The 18,639-nt window shown below is 35.8% G+C and overlaps 1 protein-coding gene across 2 annotated transcripts in view; it reads right to left on the bottom strand.

Moving 5' to 3' along the window:
* Positions 1-18,639, bottom strand: part of FCHO2 (FCH and mu domain containing endocytic adaptor 2) — a 127,346-nt gene that overhangs the window by 76,151 nt on the left and 32,556 nt on the right. For both annotated transcript variants that reach the window (XM_035014624.1, XM_035014623.1), the window contains exons 3-5: positions 14,991-15,065; positions 13,065-13,206; positions 12,821-12,973 (exon numbers count right to left, since the gene is read on the bottom strand). In XM_035014624.1, the coding sequence (XP_034870515.1) occupies positions 12,821-12,973; positions 13,065-13,206; positions 14,991-15,065 (370 nt within the window). The remainder of the gene's footprint in view (positions 1-12,820; positions 12,974-13,064; positions 13,207-14,990; positions 15,066-18,639) is intronic.

Below are 18,639 nucleotides of genomic sequence, written 5' to 3'. Positions count from 1 at the left end.
AGTCCAATATGACATAAACTAACTTTAACACCTTTTTTCAAGTCCTCATTAGTAATATTTTTATTATAGTCACAGAATAACGCAGAAATTAAATGCTGATTCTCCTTTCTGTCTGATGGAATGTGCTTTGAAAAGTTAAATACTCCCATTTTATAACCCAGAGTAATATCATATAACCACATTATAATGGTATGGTGTTTCTAAGAATTCAATCAACAAAAACATGACAATACCATCAGAATATGCTTGACACTCTTTTCTACATCTGTAAGTCTTCCTTCCTCCCACAACACAGACATATTCCATTTAATGTCTCATTAATAATTATAAAGGTAGCTCAAAAGTTGAGAAATCATTTTCTTTGATGTTTCTCAGTTTCCATTATGCTCCAATAAATCTATAAATTTGTTTATATTTTTGCCTAATTTTCAAGATTTCTATTATTAAAAAATTGTTATTGCATTATTATAACTCAGTTTTATGAGAATTATGTATTCAATTAAAACTTAATATAAAACAAATTATACAGAGATCTTTTCCTCAAGGACTTCATGAAAGTAGTAGAACCTATTTTTACTTAGAAATCAGCAGAAAGCAACAAAGCCACAGAAGTAAAGATAAATTCTATGGACAATATACACTGAAGAAGAAGAAAGAGTTTGTGTAACTTGTAGGTTCGAGCAGACATACGGTTATCCAGAAACTTGACTATTTTCAAAGTACTGATCAATCTGGACATGGGAAGCTTGGGGAGTAAGGAGTGTTGATGTAAATTAAGAGTCTAAGGAAGATCAAAAAAAGAGAAGATGTAAATATCTCAATTTTCTTGATGAGTAAGAGATGGTCTGCTAAGAGTGAAGAAGAGTAGGGTAGGGCTAGGAGCTTCACAAGAACGAGAAACATTTCAAGCTAGGGTTATAGAAGGTACAACAGATGATGCTAGATGAGTAAAAGTACTCCTAAGAGTCACTGAGGGCTCAGTGAAGCTGGAAAACAGAATTCGTGTACATACAATCCAAACACCACGTAATCCTCTCTAGCTACGGTCAGGAGTCTAGAAATAAGAAGCAGAAACAGAAGTTGGGTTTACCTGAAAGGCTGGGATTGGCAAGAGATGTAGAGAGTCCTACTCTTTACAAAGGCCCCTCTGTATGCTCCTTAAAATATAACTACGTACATTCTAGTAAACACATTATGCTCCATGCTTTCCTGCATTCTTAAATAAATAATATAGGATGCCACTTTATCTTGTAGCATAAAGAAAACTGCTTTTGGAGCCAGAAGACTCTGTCTTAAAGAGTTTTATATAGTTCTCTCATTCCTAAAATGGGAAGAATACCACCTATTTTTTTAAAGATTTAGCAATGATGAAATGTAACTTATGTAAAATGACTGGGAAAGGGACTGGCACATAGTTAAATATACAAAATAAATGGTATCTGCTATTATTATGGTTTCTAAAAGCAACACCATCAGGAAGATCTATAACTGAATTTTGTTGTTATTGTATCTAACAGTTGTACTGAGTTCTCCATCCCTAGGGTAAGTGGTTAAAACCTATACTGATTTTCTAGTTTGCTCCTATGGATTTTTTGTTTTAACTCTTTTTCCATTGTCTCAGGCCATTTGACATTATTTATACTACTGTTAGTATACTTCCTCTGACATCCTGGCCTTGTTTAAACACATAACAATTAGATGAGATGGTTATTTGAAATCTACTAAGTATTTTCATAGGAAGCAGAGATAAATTTGCTATATTTGAGAAAAAAATTTTAAAGGTGTGGTTATCTGGGTTTCCTCTGGCTATCTGGGAGATATATAGATATATATATATATACACACACACACACATATATACATGTATATATATATATCTATCAAATCCTATATATATATATATATATATATATATCAAGAGACTTAAGTTTCTTCTACCAACTACCTGTATTTTTAGTCTGTGCAAGAATGAGGGGAACCTGGTCCTAAGAGGAAAGTACACAGCAATACAAGCCTTTCTCAAGAAACAAGAAAGGTCTCAAATACACAGCCTAACCCTACAACTAAAGGAGCTAGAGAACAGCAAATAAAGCCTAAACCCAGCAGGAGAAGAGAAATAATAAAGATCAGAGCAGAAATCAATGAAATAGAAACCCAAAGAACAGTACAACAGATCAATGAAACTAGGAGCTGGTTTTTGAAAGAATTAAAAAGATTGATAAACCCCTGGCCAGACTTATCAAAAAGAAGAGAAACAACCCAAATAAATAAAATGATGAATGAAAGAGGAGGGATCACAACCAACACCAAAGAAATACAAACAATTATAAGAACATATTATGAGCAACTATATGCAGGCATATTAGACAATCTGGAAGAAATGGATGCATTCTTAGAGAGTATAAACTACCAAAACTGAACCAGGAAGAAATAGAAAACCTGAACAGACCTATAACCACTAAGGAAATTGAAGGAGTAATCAAAAATCTCCCAACAAAGAGCCCAGGGCCAGATGGCTTCCCAGGGGAATTCTACCAAACTTTTAAAGAAGAATTAATACCTTTTCTTCTGAAGCTGTTTAAAAAAATAGAAATGGAAGGAAAACTTCCAAACTCGTTTTATGAGGCCAGCATTACCTTGATCCCAAAACCAGACAAAGACCCCATCAAAAAGGAGAACTACAGACCAATATCCCTGATGAACATGGATGCAAAAATTCTCACCAAAATACTAGCCAATAGGATCCAGCAGTACATTAAGAGAATTATTCACCACGACCAAGTGGGATTTATTCCTGGGCTGCAAGGTTGGTTCAACATCCGCAATCAATCAATGTGATATAATACATTAATAAAAGGAAGAACAAGAACCATATGATACTCTCAATAGATGCAGAAAAAGCATTTGACAAAGCACAACATCCTTTCTTGATTAAAATTCTTCACAGTGTAGGGATAGAGGGTACATACCTCAATATCATAAAAGCCATCTATGAAAAACCCACAGTGAATATCATTCTCAATGGGGAAAAACTGAGAGCTTTCCCCCTAAGGTCAGGAACATGGCGGGGATGTCCACTATCACCACTGCTGTTCAACATAGTACTAGAAGTCCTAGCCTCCGCAATCAGACAAAAATAAAAAATAAAAGGCATCCAAATCGGCAAAGAAATGAAACTCTCACTTTTTGCAGATAATATGGTAATTTATGTGGAAAACTACTAGAACTCAAACAGGAATTCAGTCAAGTGGCAGGATATAAAATCAATGCACAGAAATGAGTTGCATTTCTATACACCAACAACAAGACAGAAAAAAGAGAAATTAAGGAGTTGATCCCATTTACAATTGTACCCAAAACCATAAGATACCTAGGAATAAATCTAACCAAAGAGGCAAAGGATCTGTACTCAGAAAACTATAGAATACAACTGAGGAAGACACAAAGAAATGGAAAAACGTTCCATGCTCATGGATGGGAAGAACAAATATTGTGAAGATGTCTATGCTACCTAGAGCAAGCTACACATTTAATACAATCCCTATCAAAATACCATCAATTTTTTTCAAGAAATGGAACAAATAATCCTAAAATTTGTATGGAACCAGAAAAGACCCCGAATAGCCAGAGGAATGTTGAAAAAAAAAGCAAAGCTGGTGGCATCACAATTCCGGACTTCCAGCTCTATTACAAAGCTGTCATCATCAAGACAGTATGGTACTGGCACAAAAACAGACACATAGATCAATGGAACAGAATAGAGAGCCCAGAATGGACCTTCAAGTCTATGGTCAACTAATCTTCGACAAAGCAGGAAAGAATGTCCAATGGAAAAAAGACAGTCTCTTCAACAAATGGTGTTGGGAAAATTGGACAGCCACATGCAGAAGAATGAAACTGGACCATTTCCTTACACCACACACAAAAATAGACTCAAAATGGTTGAAAGACCTCAATGTGAGACAGGAGTCCATCCAAATCCTAAAGGAGAACACAGGCAGCAACCTCTTTGACCCCAGCCGCAGCAACTTCCTCCTAGAAACATCACCAACAGTACATTAAGAGAATTATTCACCACGACCAAGTGGGATTTATTCCTGGGCTGCAAGGTTGGTTCAACATCCTTCAAGGCAAGGCAAGAGAAGCAAGGCAAAGAGGCAAGAGAAGCAAGGGCAAAAATGAACTATTGGGATTTCATCAAGATAAAAAGTTTTTGCACAGCAAAGGAAACAGTCAACAAAACCAAAAGACAACCGACAGAATGGGAGAAGATATTTGCAAATGACATATCAGATAAAGGGCTAGTATCCAAAATCTATAAAGAACTTTTCGAACTCAACACCCAAAGAACAAATGATCCAATCAAGAAATGGGCGGATGACAATGAACAGACATTTTTCCAAAGAAGACATCCAAATGGCCAACAGACACATGAAAAAGTGCTCAACATCGCTCGGCATCAGGGAAATCCAAATCAAAACCTCAATGAGATACCACCTCACACCCGTCAGAATGGCTAAAATTAACAAGTCAGGAAACGACAGATGTTGGCAGGGATGCGGAGAAAGGGGAACACTCCTACACTGTTGGTGGGAATGCAAGCTGGGGCAGCCACTCTGGAAAACAGTATGGAGGTTCCTTAAAAAGTTGAAAATAGAGCTACCCTACGACCCAGCAACTGCACTACTGGGTATTTACCCCAAAGATACAAATGTAGGGATCCAAAGGGGTACGTGCACCCCGATGTTTATAGCAGCAATGTCCACAATAGCCAAACTATGGAAAGAGCCTAGATGTCCATCAGCAGATGAATGGATAAAGAAGGTGTGGTATATATATACAATGGAATATTATGCAGCCATAAAAAACAAAAACAAAAACAAAATCTTGCCATTTTCAACAACATGGATGGAACTAGAGGGTCTTATGCTAAGCAAAATAAGTCAATCAGAGAAAGACAAGTATGTGATCTCACTGATATGAGGAATTTGAGAAGCAAGGCAGAGGATCAGAGGGGAAGGGAGAGAAAAATGAAACAAGATGAAACCAGAGAGGGAGACAAACCATAAGAGACTCTTAATCTCAGGAAACAAACTAAGGGTTGCTGGAGTGGAGAGGGGGTGGGAGGGATGGGCTGACTGGGTGATGGACACTGGGGAGGATATGTGGTATGGTGAGTGCTGTGCATCGTGTGTAAGACTAATGAATCACAGACCTGCACCCCTGAAACAAATAAATTATATGTTAATAAAAATAAATAAAATGCATAGTAAAAAAAAAAAGAAGAAGAATAAGGGGCACCTGGGTGGCTCAGTCCTTAAGTGTCTGCCTTTGGCTCAGGTCATGATCCTGGAGTCCCGGGATAGAGTCCCACATTGGGCTCCCTGCTCAGCGGGAAGTGTGCTTCTCCCTCTGATCCTCACCCTGCTTGTGCTCTCTCTTTCAAATAAATAAATAAAATCTTTAAAAAAAAAATGATCAGCAACCTACAGTCCATGGAGTGATTTTCAGTGACAGAGCCTAGCAAAATAACGTAGTCCCACTAGCAGCCCCTTCTTTGCTTGTTCCTTATCCTAACACCTACTCTTTTTGTTCTGCTGCCTAGTAATTTATATGTTAGCTATTGATGAAGACTTGAGTTGTGATCACCCCTAGAGACATCTGCAATTTGGAAAAAATTCATAAAAATGGAAAAGTCCCCCCAAATAGGGGTATAATGATTGTGGCTATACTATTTTATTTTCTGTTTGGTATCTATACTTTTAAAAGTAATTTATTTCATGAGATTTTCCCTGTTTTCTTTTTACAGGTTCTATACAAAATAGGATACTTCCCCTTCTAAACTTACCATTAAAACCTCTCTCTAACCTCTTGTTCTGCACTATTCAATGTTTTTGCTGCCCAAAAAGAAGGAAGCTTTTTTTTTTTTTTTTAAGATTTTATTTATTTATTTGACAGAGAGAGAGAGATAGCGAGAGCAGGAACACAAGCAGGGGGGGGTGGGAGAGCGAGAAGCAGGCTTCCTGCCGAGCAGGGAGCCTGATGTGGGACTCGATCCCAGGAGCCTGGGATCATGACCTGAGCCGAAGGCAGACGCTTAACGACTGAGCCACCCAGGCGCCCCAAGAAGGAAGCTTCTTGAATACAGAAGGGGAGAATATGTATTTTAGCCTGTAATAACCTTTATAACATCTAGCAAAATGACAAGCACAGGGTAGGAACTAAAACACTTACTACTATATACAAACTATCACTTCATAATCCAACAATCAGAAAAATACTTGAATAAGACATTTAAAAAGCCAAGACTCTAGTCTTTAGCCGATATTTAAAGTAAAAATAAGCTCTTAATTTGTGTTGTATTAACAAACTGGAAAAATTCAAATAATATTTCGCTGTAATGATTATTTTTCCAAGTAAACATACATACTGTGTTGCAGATGATACAATGAGTTTCTCACTCACAAGGAATCTGTAATCTAACAGGAATAAAAGATGACTGCCTGGAGGGGCATTACTCCTTTTAGAAGATGTCTCTATGATATATTTCTACAGTGTCAACAAAGCAATTATTTTACATTATTCATTATACTTATAGGACTTTAAGAGACGGAAAGAAGTTCCTGAAGCATCATTTCTTCTTCCAACACTCAGTCTCTAGAATTCAAACTAGTTTTGGTACTCAAATTTTTACTGAGTCGACAAACCATGAGAGACGATGGACTCTGAAAAACAAACTGAGGGTTCTAGAGGGGAGGGGGGTGGGAGGATGGGTTAGCCTGGTGATGGGTATTAAAGAGGGCACGTTCTGCATGGAGCACTGGGTGTTATGCACAAACAATGAATCATGGAACATTACATCAAAAACTAACGATGTAATGTATGATGATTAACATAACAATAAAAAATTTAAAGAAAAAAATTTTTACTGAGTCAACAGGTTTAGAAATAATTTTAAAAATTTAAACCAGCATACTTTTCTTAACTTTCTTTTTTCCTCCCAGAATATTCTCACTATAAAACTAAGTCTACTTAGTTTTCAACTCAGCACAAACTTATTTTTTCACTATTTCCAACCATAAAATTATTGTCTTTATCTCAAAAGTTCAGATCAGGATCTAACTCAGAATATAAATGGATGAGTAAGTCTTCTGGAGCATACTTTCTGATACCAGGAAGCTGGGGAAAATTTCACTTCTCTTATTTGAGGCATGAAAGAAGAGAGAAGATACCCTTTAAAGTTCTAATTTACATTTTTTACATCAGCCCTCACTCTTCAAAAGTAAAAATAATAGGCCAGAATCATAGAAATTATGTACCAACCTAGAGAAGTATCTTGGAAAACTAACAAAAGGAGTACTTAATCATAAAGGAATAAAATGAAAAAAAAAAAACAAAAAAAAACCTGTTGACTCACGAAGTATTTTGAGTAATGACAAAAACAAATTTAAAGAAAAAGAAGGGTATCATATAAAAAGATGCAGAGGCAATTTTAGAATGTAATTGTATTGGGAACATCTTTATTTTTTTAAAGCAAGAAAGAGCCCTCAGAGGAAACAACTAAACAGCAATACTCATTTAAGTCAAAACAACTTTCTAAATAGTATGTACACTTAGAAATGCTGTAAATTCTAGGGTAGAATTATAAAAACAGAATATCCAAGTATAACGAATTTGCCCACTTTCATAAAGTCATTATTAAAAAGGGAAGTTAGAGCATTTGTTCTTAAATGAGGAAATTAGCTTTCAAAAAAAACAGCTACATTTCTTCTCACAAATAAAAACTGGCTTTAACAAATTACTTACTGATAATAAAATAAATCCCACATTTTATTCATTTCCTTAGCATTTTAAATAAATTTACTTATATACTATGAGAAATATTTGTGTTCAAGTGTCTATGATTGCCTGCGTGGTACAGTCAGTTAAGCGTCCAATTCTTGGGTTTCAGCTTGGGTCCTGATCTCAGGATCATGAGATCGAGGTTTGCATCAGGAGTCTGCTAAGTTTCTCTCTCCCTCTCCATTTGTCCTTCCCCACTTCACGCTCTTTCTCTCTCATATAAATAAATTCTTGAAATCTTAACAAAAAAAAAAAAAAAGAAAAAGAAAAAGGCACCTTTCCTCTAAGCTGTCCACACGACCACAAGGTAAATGAAGCACAGACCACCAAATCACAACCCTTGGACACAGCCATATGCTACAGCTCTGCCTAGTATGTTACTCCAAAGGAAATCCTTTAATTTAATCTAAATCATTACCTTATATTAAACCTTTTTCAGTTTATATCAAAGGACTCAGACAATCATTTCTTTAAGTATAATTTCTAGGTACCATATATTCTTCAAGTGGTCACTACATACTAGGTACTAAGTTAAACCCACTGGGTTTCACACAGACACAGAAAATAAAGAGCAATATTTAGCCGAGGAGTACTTGAACCCTTTGGAAAGTTTCAAATTCAGATAGCACACTTTTGCATTAATGATATGGGATTCATACCAATTTATTGACCTGTATGTATTGACCTGTATGTTATAGGAACTGTTCCTATACCTCACATTTAAAAAAAATAATCTTTTATTTTGAAATATAGTTGGCTTTATCTATATTTGTTCCTATCTTTTTCATTTTTTTTGGAAAAAATTAATTATTAAATAGACAAAGGGAGGCTCCATGTCCTTACCAATCCCATTCCCCACTTGCTCTGCAAAGGTAACTCCCATTATGTAACTTAGTGTTTATTGTCCCTATGCATGCCCCTTACACAGTTAATTATACTTTAAAGGGTTTTTTTTGCAGAGAATTAAAAATTATGTGAAAGGCATCAAAATCTACATATTCTTCTGGAACTTTTTCTTGCTCAACATTACGCTTTTTAGATTTACTCATGTCAGTGTTAATTCATGTCATTCTAGCTTTTTTTTTTTTTTGCTTTTATAATAAACATTTTAGAGCACATCAAAGAAGTGCAATAAACTCCATTAACCCATCATGTAACTTCAAGATTCCATCCATTCTTCCCCTCCAATATTTTTTTGATACAGTAATTTAATTCCCAGATCTATCATTTTACCCTATAAAATTTATTTTAACTGCTGAATAGTCCCATTATATGAAACAGTCTTCTGCTGTTAAACATTAAAGTTGTTTTACATAGTAAGAATTTTTTCCAATTTGACAACCTATTATTAGAGGAGTCTAATTCACTTATATACATATTATGGCTTTGGTATATTTGAACTTACTTCTTCTAGCTTACTTTGAGCTTTCTGCCTACCATTCTGTTTTTCTCTATTTCCTCCTCTCTCTCCTATCAATAAATTTTAATATCCTCTTTTCTTTGTCCTTATTTAAAAGACTTAGACTTCTATTCTTTTAGAAGTTATGCTTAATGTACCTACATGATTATTACTAACTCCGACATGCCATTAATTTATAAAGTACACCATTATCTTGTGTACCATTAAAATAGAAAAATGCTACCATCTAAAGCATAAAATGCTTTCTTAACACTTAAAATTCTAATTTTATACTTTAAAAGAGCTCTTTTAGACTTACTTAGAAGTACATTTTTATTCTATTACCACCCCATGCGATACAGAATAAAAAGGAAAGCAAAATGAATTGTTTGACATACTCCTGTATCTTCCTCATATTCAGATTTGAACCTTCTCAATTACTTTCCAATTCAGAGATTGCTGAGGTCTGTTTTTCCCCCACACATTATTATCCTCAATGTCATCAAGACCATTACCGATGTAGTACCTCTTAAAAATGCTCCATTATTATCTCCCAATTTTCTTCTAAACACCAGTGCTCACATTTTCTTGATCTTACCAGAAGGTCTCAACAAAAGGTTTCAGACAAAAACCAGAACAATTCCTTCCTCAAACTGTCTAAGATGGTCTGTTAACTAAAACATCAAAGTGCTGCAGTTGTCCAATCATGCTACCACATAGAATAACCAAGTTCACAAAGGCAATAAAAATACACACATAAGCTACCTTACTAACAGTGATTATTATATATCATCAGCTGAAGATGCATTCTGATTTCAAAGATGTGAGAAAACAAGAAATACCTGGTAGCTTTTAATATTCTCTTTTTCTCTGGAGTCTAGGTCCGAATTTATCTTTATGTAACCTGCTTAATACCAAGAATGTTCTTTCAAACTGGGGACTCTTTTTTCTTTTTTTAATACTTATATATACACACTTTTTAAAAAAGTTTTTATGTTAATTCCAGTTAACATACAGTGTTGTATTAATCTGTGGACTACTGAATTTCCTCAGGTCTGAAAAACCCCAAGCTATTAACTCTTTAAATACTACTAGACCACCATTCTCTCCATTTTCTTCTGGAATTCACATGAGATGAATGTTGGTAACCTTTATTTGTTTTTTTTTTTTTAAGATTTTATTTATTTGAAAAAAAAAGATTTTATTTATTTGAGAGAGAGAATGCGAGGGCACACATGAGTTGGGGGGGGGGGGACAAAGGGAGAGGGAGAAGCAGACTCCCTCCTAAGCACAGAGCCCGACCCGGGGCTTGATCCTACGACCCTGAGACCATGACCTGAGCTGAAGACAGAGGTTTAACCGACTGAGCCACCCAGGCACCCCAGTAATCTTTATTTCTTTGTACTATGTTCTGGGTGAGTTCCCTCAGTACCATCTTCCAAATTCATTCTTTGACTACATCAATTCTGAAGTTTAAAGTTTGTCTTTCAGAGAGAAGGAGAGCACAGAGGGAGAAGCAGACTCCCCACTGAGCAGGGAGCCCAATGCAAGACTTGATCCCAGGACCCTGAGATCATGACCCGAGCCAAAGGCAGATGCTTAACCGACTGAGCCACCCCGGTGTCCCAAGTCTGTATTTTCTATTACTTTTTTCTCAATAACCATATTTTTCATTTCCAAGTTTTCTAATTAGCTGTTTTCCTATCTAGTAGATCTTATTCCATTAAGTTTCTTTTAATTTCTTAATCCTCTTTACTAGTTTATATTCATTTATCTCTTTGAACATACTGAACACAAACTTTTTTGTTCATGTGTTTTATAAATTTATGTACTTACTTTTTTTTTTAAGATTTTATTTATTTATTTGAGAGAGAGCGAGACAGCGAGAGAGGGAACACAAGCAGCAGGAGTGGGAGAGGGAGAAGCAGGCCTCTCGCGGAGCAGGGAGCCCAAGGCTGGGCTCGGTCCCAGGACCCTGGGATCGTGGCCTGAGCCGAAGGCAGACGCTTAACAACTGAGCCACTCAGGCACCCCTGTGTTATGAATTTAAATTTTATTTGGAGTGAATTCTTTTTCCAATTGTTAAATTTATTGCTGTCTTAGTATTAGATTTCTTGGATGTACTCTAGAATTTTGGGTGTTCGCTCATTTCAAATGGGAGGTTTCTTGTTTTTTCCCCTTCTCTTCTCTCTCCCTCCATCAGTGCTGTGGGACAGATCCATAGTAAGCAATGTAAATGTTACCACCTAGAAGTGTGTTATGTTCTATCCTTTGTGCTCATCTATCCCCACCTAGCAGTTTTCAGGGCATCTCCTGCCAGCCCTCAAAGTCCCCAATTTAGTATCAGTCTTATAAAAGTAGTTTTTAATTACTTCCCTGGAAGAATATTGGGGATAAGGCCAAAACAGTCATGACATGGTTCCTTAGCTTGATCTGGGTCAAAATTGTGTCTATAAGCCCTCATCTTCCAATAAAGCTTTAGCCCTATTCAGCAGCCCAAGATTTTTTTCCTACCTATATTGCTTCACGTAGTGAATGGGACTCCTTGTGCTCTATCTCAGATGGGAAACACTTAGTCCCTTTTACCACACAAGAGCTTAAATTCCACAGCCTAGCTTAGGACTTTGAATCCAACAAAACCTGCAAAATCAATCTCTACACACCACTTTGAGTTTCTGTTCTGTTTCTGGTTCATAGAGATAATATTCTACTTTTTTGGGTCCTATGATTTTGTTCTGTTTTCCCTTCTTATATTTTATTCACAAATGCTGTGTCTGGAATGGTGTTTTAAAATAGTAAACTTATTGTGCCTTATCTTTTTCTCCCTCCCAATTATTATGTATTGCACAAACATTAAAGGAAATCAGTTATGCCAAAACCCATCAGCTGTTTTGATTTTTCTATATTCTCTTCTAGTTTCTGTCCATGTATGTACACTTCTAAAATTATTATAATTGCTATAATATAGTTACAGTTTGGTTTTCTTTTTTTATTGGATATTTCACATACTTTAGAAAGCTTTCAAAATTATCACTCCCTATGGCACGCTCCTAAATGAGATATAACACATCAAACAAGTGAATGGTTAGTTTAAACTGTTTTGAAAGGGGGAAAAAATCTACTTTCAATTAAAACGTGAGTGGGGGAAAGGATTGTGGTTTACCACAATACTGCATAAATGTCTTCAAAGTCAGCAATAAATCACCCACAACACATATTTTAAAGCTTATCTTCAAGTATCTATGCCTTTCTAAATATACCAATCTTGACTAAAAAAAATTTTACTTCACGTTAAACCTCACACCAAGCAGTATCTTATCAAGTATCTTACTATAAAAATAGCTTACAAATGTCAACGGCATAAAGAAATTATTTCTTTTTATGTATTTGCCTAATGTATTTACCATACACAACATATTCTGCAAACCTAGTTCTGTTTCACTTCAGTAAATCATGAACACTCAGAGGCACAGTGTCTTCATCTTTTTAATATGAGATTATTCCTGAGTGAGGATTAAATGCAGTCTTATGTTTGAAAGTGCTTTGAAACCACAGAAATATTATTTTTATTATAATTACCTTTTCTATTTCTCTTTGTGTAGCTCCTTCCTTTTTCAAACGTTCCTGTTCTACACACTTGGCATTGTAATTTTCCTTGGATTTCTGGAGGGCCTGAGTTATGCTTTGAATGGTTTGAACAGCTTCCAGAGTTCCTGCAACTTCTTCTTTAGTCTGTATGGTATGAAATGATTCATCAAAATGACTGAACTGTCATGCACTCAGTATCTGAAAAATCAGTCCTTTCACAGGAAAAAACTGATACCTTTTTGTGAGATTTTACTTGTTCTTCTCCATACTTCTGAACTTCCTTTATTAATTCTTGTAATTTTCTAACAAGATCCAAGTGACAGTTTGCTAATTTCTCTGTAGATGTTTTGAACACATCCCACACTGGTGCAAATGTTCTAAGGGGAAAGCAAATACAGGAATTATTTAATAAAAGAAAAGTTTAAGGCTCCAAAACAAAACCAACAGAAAATATAATGTTATATTCAGCAATTTTAATTAGACAAAATAGGAAATTAAAATAAATCACAAATGAAATGATTTTTCATTCTGACAGTGATTTTTCAGACTGACAGTGATTTTTTGTACTCCTTGGTTAATTAAAATATTTTTGGACCTTAAGTACACAGAAATCAGTTATATTTATCACAGGTCTGGCCACGGCCCTCTCTAATTATATCATACTATTTTCTGAGTTGATTTAGTTTTTTTGACTTGTATCAGAAGCCTTTCTAATCATGGTCTATTGTTAAAAATTAACTTTTTACCAAATTTCAATTTTTGACTATTCAGTGCTCATTTAAAATGCTTCATCAAAAAATAAAAGTTCCTCTGAATTCTAAGATGCGAAATCAAATGCACACCTGATTTTATGAGTCCTCATCTCTAATAATCATTTGAGAATTATTTTAACACTGTTACCTGAAATACTGTTTCAGATAATTTTATCTGTGCACTTTAACACTAAGACAGTCCCCTTTCCACTACATGGTACATGATGCAGGACCTACTTTCCTACCACTTTTTCACAATACTGAGAATTTAGTATTTTCCACAGGTTCAAGCATATCCAAGAATTACTAAATTATTATATCCTAGATAGTACTTAGGATGTCAATGGTTAGCTTAAAACACTCTGGTCAATAAGGAATGATCTAAAGATAAATTTATCCTATGTTTGCCTCAGGTACTACCTAAGATATTTTCAACATCACCTGTTTTGCTCCATGACCAGACCCCTACTAGAAAACAAATAGAAGCACAAGGCTAAAGGGCAGAGAAAGAAATTACTTACCCTAATATATAGTGTCCCAATTACTACATTTCCTATCCAGTAGGAATGCTAACTTGCAGTGATCATTTTAAGCAACAGTAAAGAAGTTCAAAGAGGAAAGTTAAGATACTTAGAATAGGGCTGTTCTGATTAGATCTCACCTCACACTTTAAAATCTAAATCAGCATCAAATCTGGCAAGGAGTTAAATGGAGTATTTTGAGAGCAAAAATAGGTAACTGAAAAGTATCCACTCACTACAGCACCAAAATACATGTACATCACTTCATGTAAACATGACAGTGTGGATTTCACAAAGCAAGAAGATGAAGTGTCCCTTTACCAAAGGATTCTTTACATTGTAAAGGGGTTCAACATAAGACTTCTGTAAGTACAGGTTTCTTTAAAGAATGTCAAATATCCTTAGATTTTTAAAAGTTTAATATACAGAACTTTTTTGGGGTCAGGTAATACACATTAATGTATAATAAGCAGTAAGAAAGAAAACTGACCAGTCTGAAGTTATGTTTAAATGCAAAAAAATACAGAAAGAGGAAACTCAATTTCTTGAATAATATGCATCAGTAAAACATATTTAAAATCTTTATAATCTTAAGCAATGACACCAACACATAAAATATCATCCATTATTTATGAGAACCACGCATTTCAAAAACAGAAATGTTGTCAACATCTTTATTATCAGGAAACACAGGTGAAGTCAACCCATGTTTTTTCTCCCACCTGATTAACTAAAAATAGGGTAGAATTTCTATAATATAACCACAACCAAATAAGTACATTATGTTATTATATTTATGAACCATTATGTCTTCAACAAGAACTTACTATTCTCAAGAACTGTGCCTAAATCAACACTGAAAAACAGTTTTTCAAGAAATTAACTCACCCAAGTTGCGAATAATTGCTTGCAGATTTTGCTAGTTTTGTCATTGACCTGGAGTATGCTTCTTCTATCGTAGCTCTGTTAAATCAAATTTCCATAGGATAAGAGCTCTCAAACACATAGAAATATTATCAAAAATATAATTAAAACTGTTGAAACAAAAAACCCAAATTATGTATTAAAAATAAGTAGGTATTGGGGTGCCTGGTTAGCTCAGTCAGTAGGTCATTCGACTCTGCATCTCGGGGTCATGAGTTCAAGCCCCAGGCTGGGTATAGAGCTTACTTAAAAAAAAAAAGTAGGTATGTGGTCATGATACTTAGGTATCTTAGGCCCCTCAAACTCAGAATATCCAAACCAAACTTACTTCAAACTCTTCCCCAACCCCATGCCAACAAAAACCAGCTCTCTAACAAAAAGGAACTATTAACAGTAACTGTCTCTCATTGATGGAACTGTGCCTTTTTTTGCTCCTTTAAACTTCTGTGTGTCTTTTTAATATATCACAAGGGTGGTACTTTGATCATCTAAAAAAAGTTAATACAGAAAAAAAATTAATATCTCAATGGATAAGTTTAATAGCAACAAAAAAGTGGTTCAATCTCCAGCAGTAGTAAACTGATACAAAAACCTCCTGATGAGGAAAGCCAGAAAAACATGGAGAAAAGGGGCTAACTAAAAGGCATCAGAGAGCTCAGGAGGCAATTAAGAATGAGTAAGCCAAGATCTAAGAGAAGGATATCCAGAGAAGTAAATCAGATATGTTGGTTAGCTACCCCTCGGGGCATCTAGAAGCAGAAGCTGAGACTAGGAAGAGGAGCAGAGTTTTTCACAGCCTCACAGGGTAAGAGAGACAAAACTAGATTCAGACTTACCAAAGATGGGAAGCATGGGAAATCCCATACCTTTAAGTTGAGACTTAATGAGTAAGGATAAACCTAAATAGGCAAGCTCTCAAAGGGACTACCAACTGTACTTTTTCAAACCCTGATACTGGATCCTATATGGATGTCTTACATACATTCATAAAACCATCAAGCACATAAGCAAATAAGACAAATGAACAAAAACCAGGAAGAACAAATAAGCAATGTTCCAAATGCTGAGATTAGAAAGCTTAGATTTTATGAGTTTATGTATTGTCTTCAAGGAGATAGTACATTAAATCAAGAATTTCAGGAGTGCCTGGGTGGGCTCAGTTGGTTAAGCATCTGCCTTCAACTCAGGTCATGATCCCAGCATCCTGGGATCAAGCCCCACATCAGGCTCTGTGCTCAGCAGGGAGCCTGCTTCTCACTCTCCCTCTGCCTGCCTGCCTACTTGTGATCTCTCTCTCTGTGTCAAAGAAATAAATAAAATATCTTAAAAAAAAAAAAAAAAGAATTTCAGGGACACCTGCCTGGCTCAGTCCCTAGAGCCTGTGACTCTTGATCTCAGGGTCCTGAGTTCAAGCCCTATCACAAAGCTGTAATCATCAAGACAGCATGGTACTGGCACAAAAACAGACACATAGAACAATGGAACAGAATAGAGAGAGCCCAGAAATGGACCCTCAACTCTACGGTCAACTAATCTTTGACGAAGCAGAAAAGATGCCCAAAGGAAAAAAGTCTCTTGAACAAATGGTGTTGGGAAAATTGGACAGCCACACGCAGAAGAATGAAACTGGACCTTTTCCTTACACCTCACACAAAAATAGGCCCAGAATGGATAAAAGACCTAAATGTGATGCAGGAATCCATCAAAATCCTTGAGGAGACCACAGGCAGCAACCTCTTCGACCTCAGCCGCAGCAACTTCTTGCTAGACACGTCCCCAAAGGCAAGGGAAACAAAGGCAAATATGAACTACTGGGACTTCATCAAGATAAAAAGCTTTTGCACAGCACAAGAAACAGCCAACAAAACCAAAAGACAACCGACAGAATGGGAGAAGATAGTTGCAAATGACATATCAGATAAAAGGCTAGTATGCAAAATCTATAAAGAACTTCTCAAAATCAAAATCAAGACCCAAAGAACAAATAATCCAATCAAGAAATGGGCAGAAGACATGAACAGACATTTCTGCAAAGACGACATCCAAATGGCCAACAGACACATGAAAAAGTGCTCAACATCACTCGGCATCAAGGAAAGCCAGTTCATAAACTCAATGAGATACCACCTCACACCAGTCAGAATGGCTAAAAATAACAAGTCAGGAAACGACAGATGTTGGTGAGGATGCAGAGAAAGGTGAACCCTCCTACACTGTTGGTAAGAATGCAAGCTGGGGCAGCCACTCTGGAAAACAGTATGGAGGTTCCTCAAATAGCTGAAAATAGATCTACCCTATGACCCAGCAATTGCACTACTGGGTATTTACCCCAAAGATACAAATGTAGTGATCCAAAGGGGCATGTACACCCCAATGTTTATAGCAGCAATGTCCACAACAGCCAAACTATGGAAAGAGCCTAGATGTCCATTAGCAGATGAATGGATAAAGAAGATGTGGTGTATATATATATATATAATGGAATATTACATAGCCATCAAAAAAAATTAAATCTTGCCATTTGCAACAACATGGATGGAACTAGAGGGTATTATGCCAAGTGAAATAAGTCAATCAGAGAAAGACAATTATCATATGATCTCACCAATATGTGGAATTTGAGAAGCAAAGCAGAGGACTATAGGGGAAGAGAGGAAAAAATGAAACAAGACAAAACCAGAGAGGGAGACAAACCATAAGAGACTCTTAATCTCAGGAAACAAACTGAGGGTTGCTGGAGTGGAGAGGGGGTGGGAGGGATGGGGTGGCTGGGTGATGGACACTGGCGTGCTATGGTGAATTGTGTAAGACTGATGAATCACAAACCTGTACCCCCGAAACAAATAATACATTATATGTTTAAAATAAATAAATAAATAAATAAATAAATAAATAAATAAATAAATAAATAAAATGATTTTAAGAAAGAATTTCAGGGGCATATGCCTGGCCCAGACACTAGAGCATGCAACTCTTGATCTCAGGGTCCTGGGTTCAAGACCTACATTGGGTGCAGAGCGTACATAAATCAACCAACCAACCAATCAAGAATTTCAGTAGAAAAATTGAAATCATTTTTTAAAAGTGAAGGAAATCATAGCAAATTTGGAAAAAAAGATACAAACTCTATATGTGAAAAATACAGTATCAAAAATTAATATCTCAACCCATGAGGTTAAACAGAGGATTCAATACACTACAGTGAAAATCAGTAAACCAGAGGAGAAGTGAGAAGACTCTATTCTGGTATAAAGCTCAGAGAGACAAAAGAATGGAAAACAGAAAAGAGAAATGGAAGAATGGAAAACAGAGAAAGGACAAAGTAAAAAAAAAAACAAAACAAAAACCTAATGTGTAAAGGGAAAAAAATAGGTCAGAATTATTTCCAGAGATAATGACGGGACAATTTTCCAAAACTGACAAAAAATATCAAACCACAGACCCAAGCAGCTCAACAAACCCTAAGAGTATAAAATAAAAAGAAATCTGTATTTCATCACCTAGTAAAACTATGTCTATCTATACCTAGGTGATGTATGTTTACACCTAGGTGAAAACTGCTGAAAATGAAAGACTAAAAGAAAATCTTAAAAGCAGCTAAACCCTTCCTATT

This window comes from Mirounga leonina, unplaced genomic scaffold, assembly GCF_011800145.1.
Source record: "Mirounga leonina isolate KUSES-001 unplaced genomic scaffold, KU_Mleo_1.0 Mir_168, whole genome shotgun sequence".
NCBI classification, from domain to species: domain Eukaryota; kingdom Metazoa; phylum Chordata; class Mammalia; order Carnivora; family Phocidae; genus Mirounga; species Mirounga leonina.
Note: the sequence above shows the minus strand (reverse complement) of the source record. Positions and strands in the feature narration are given on the sequence as shown.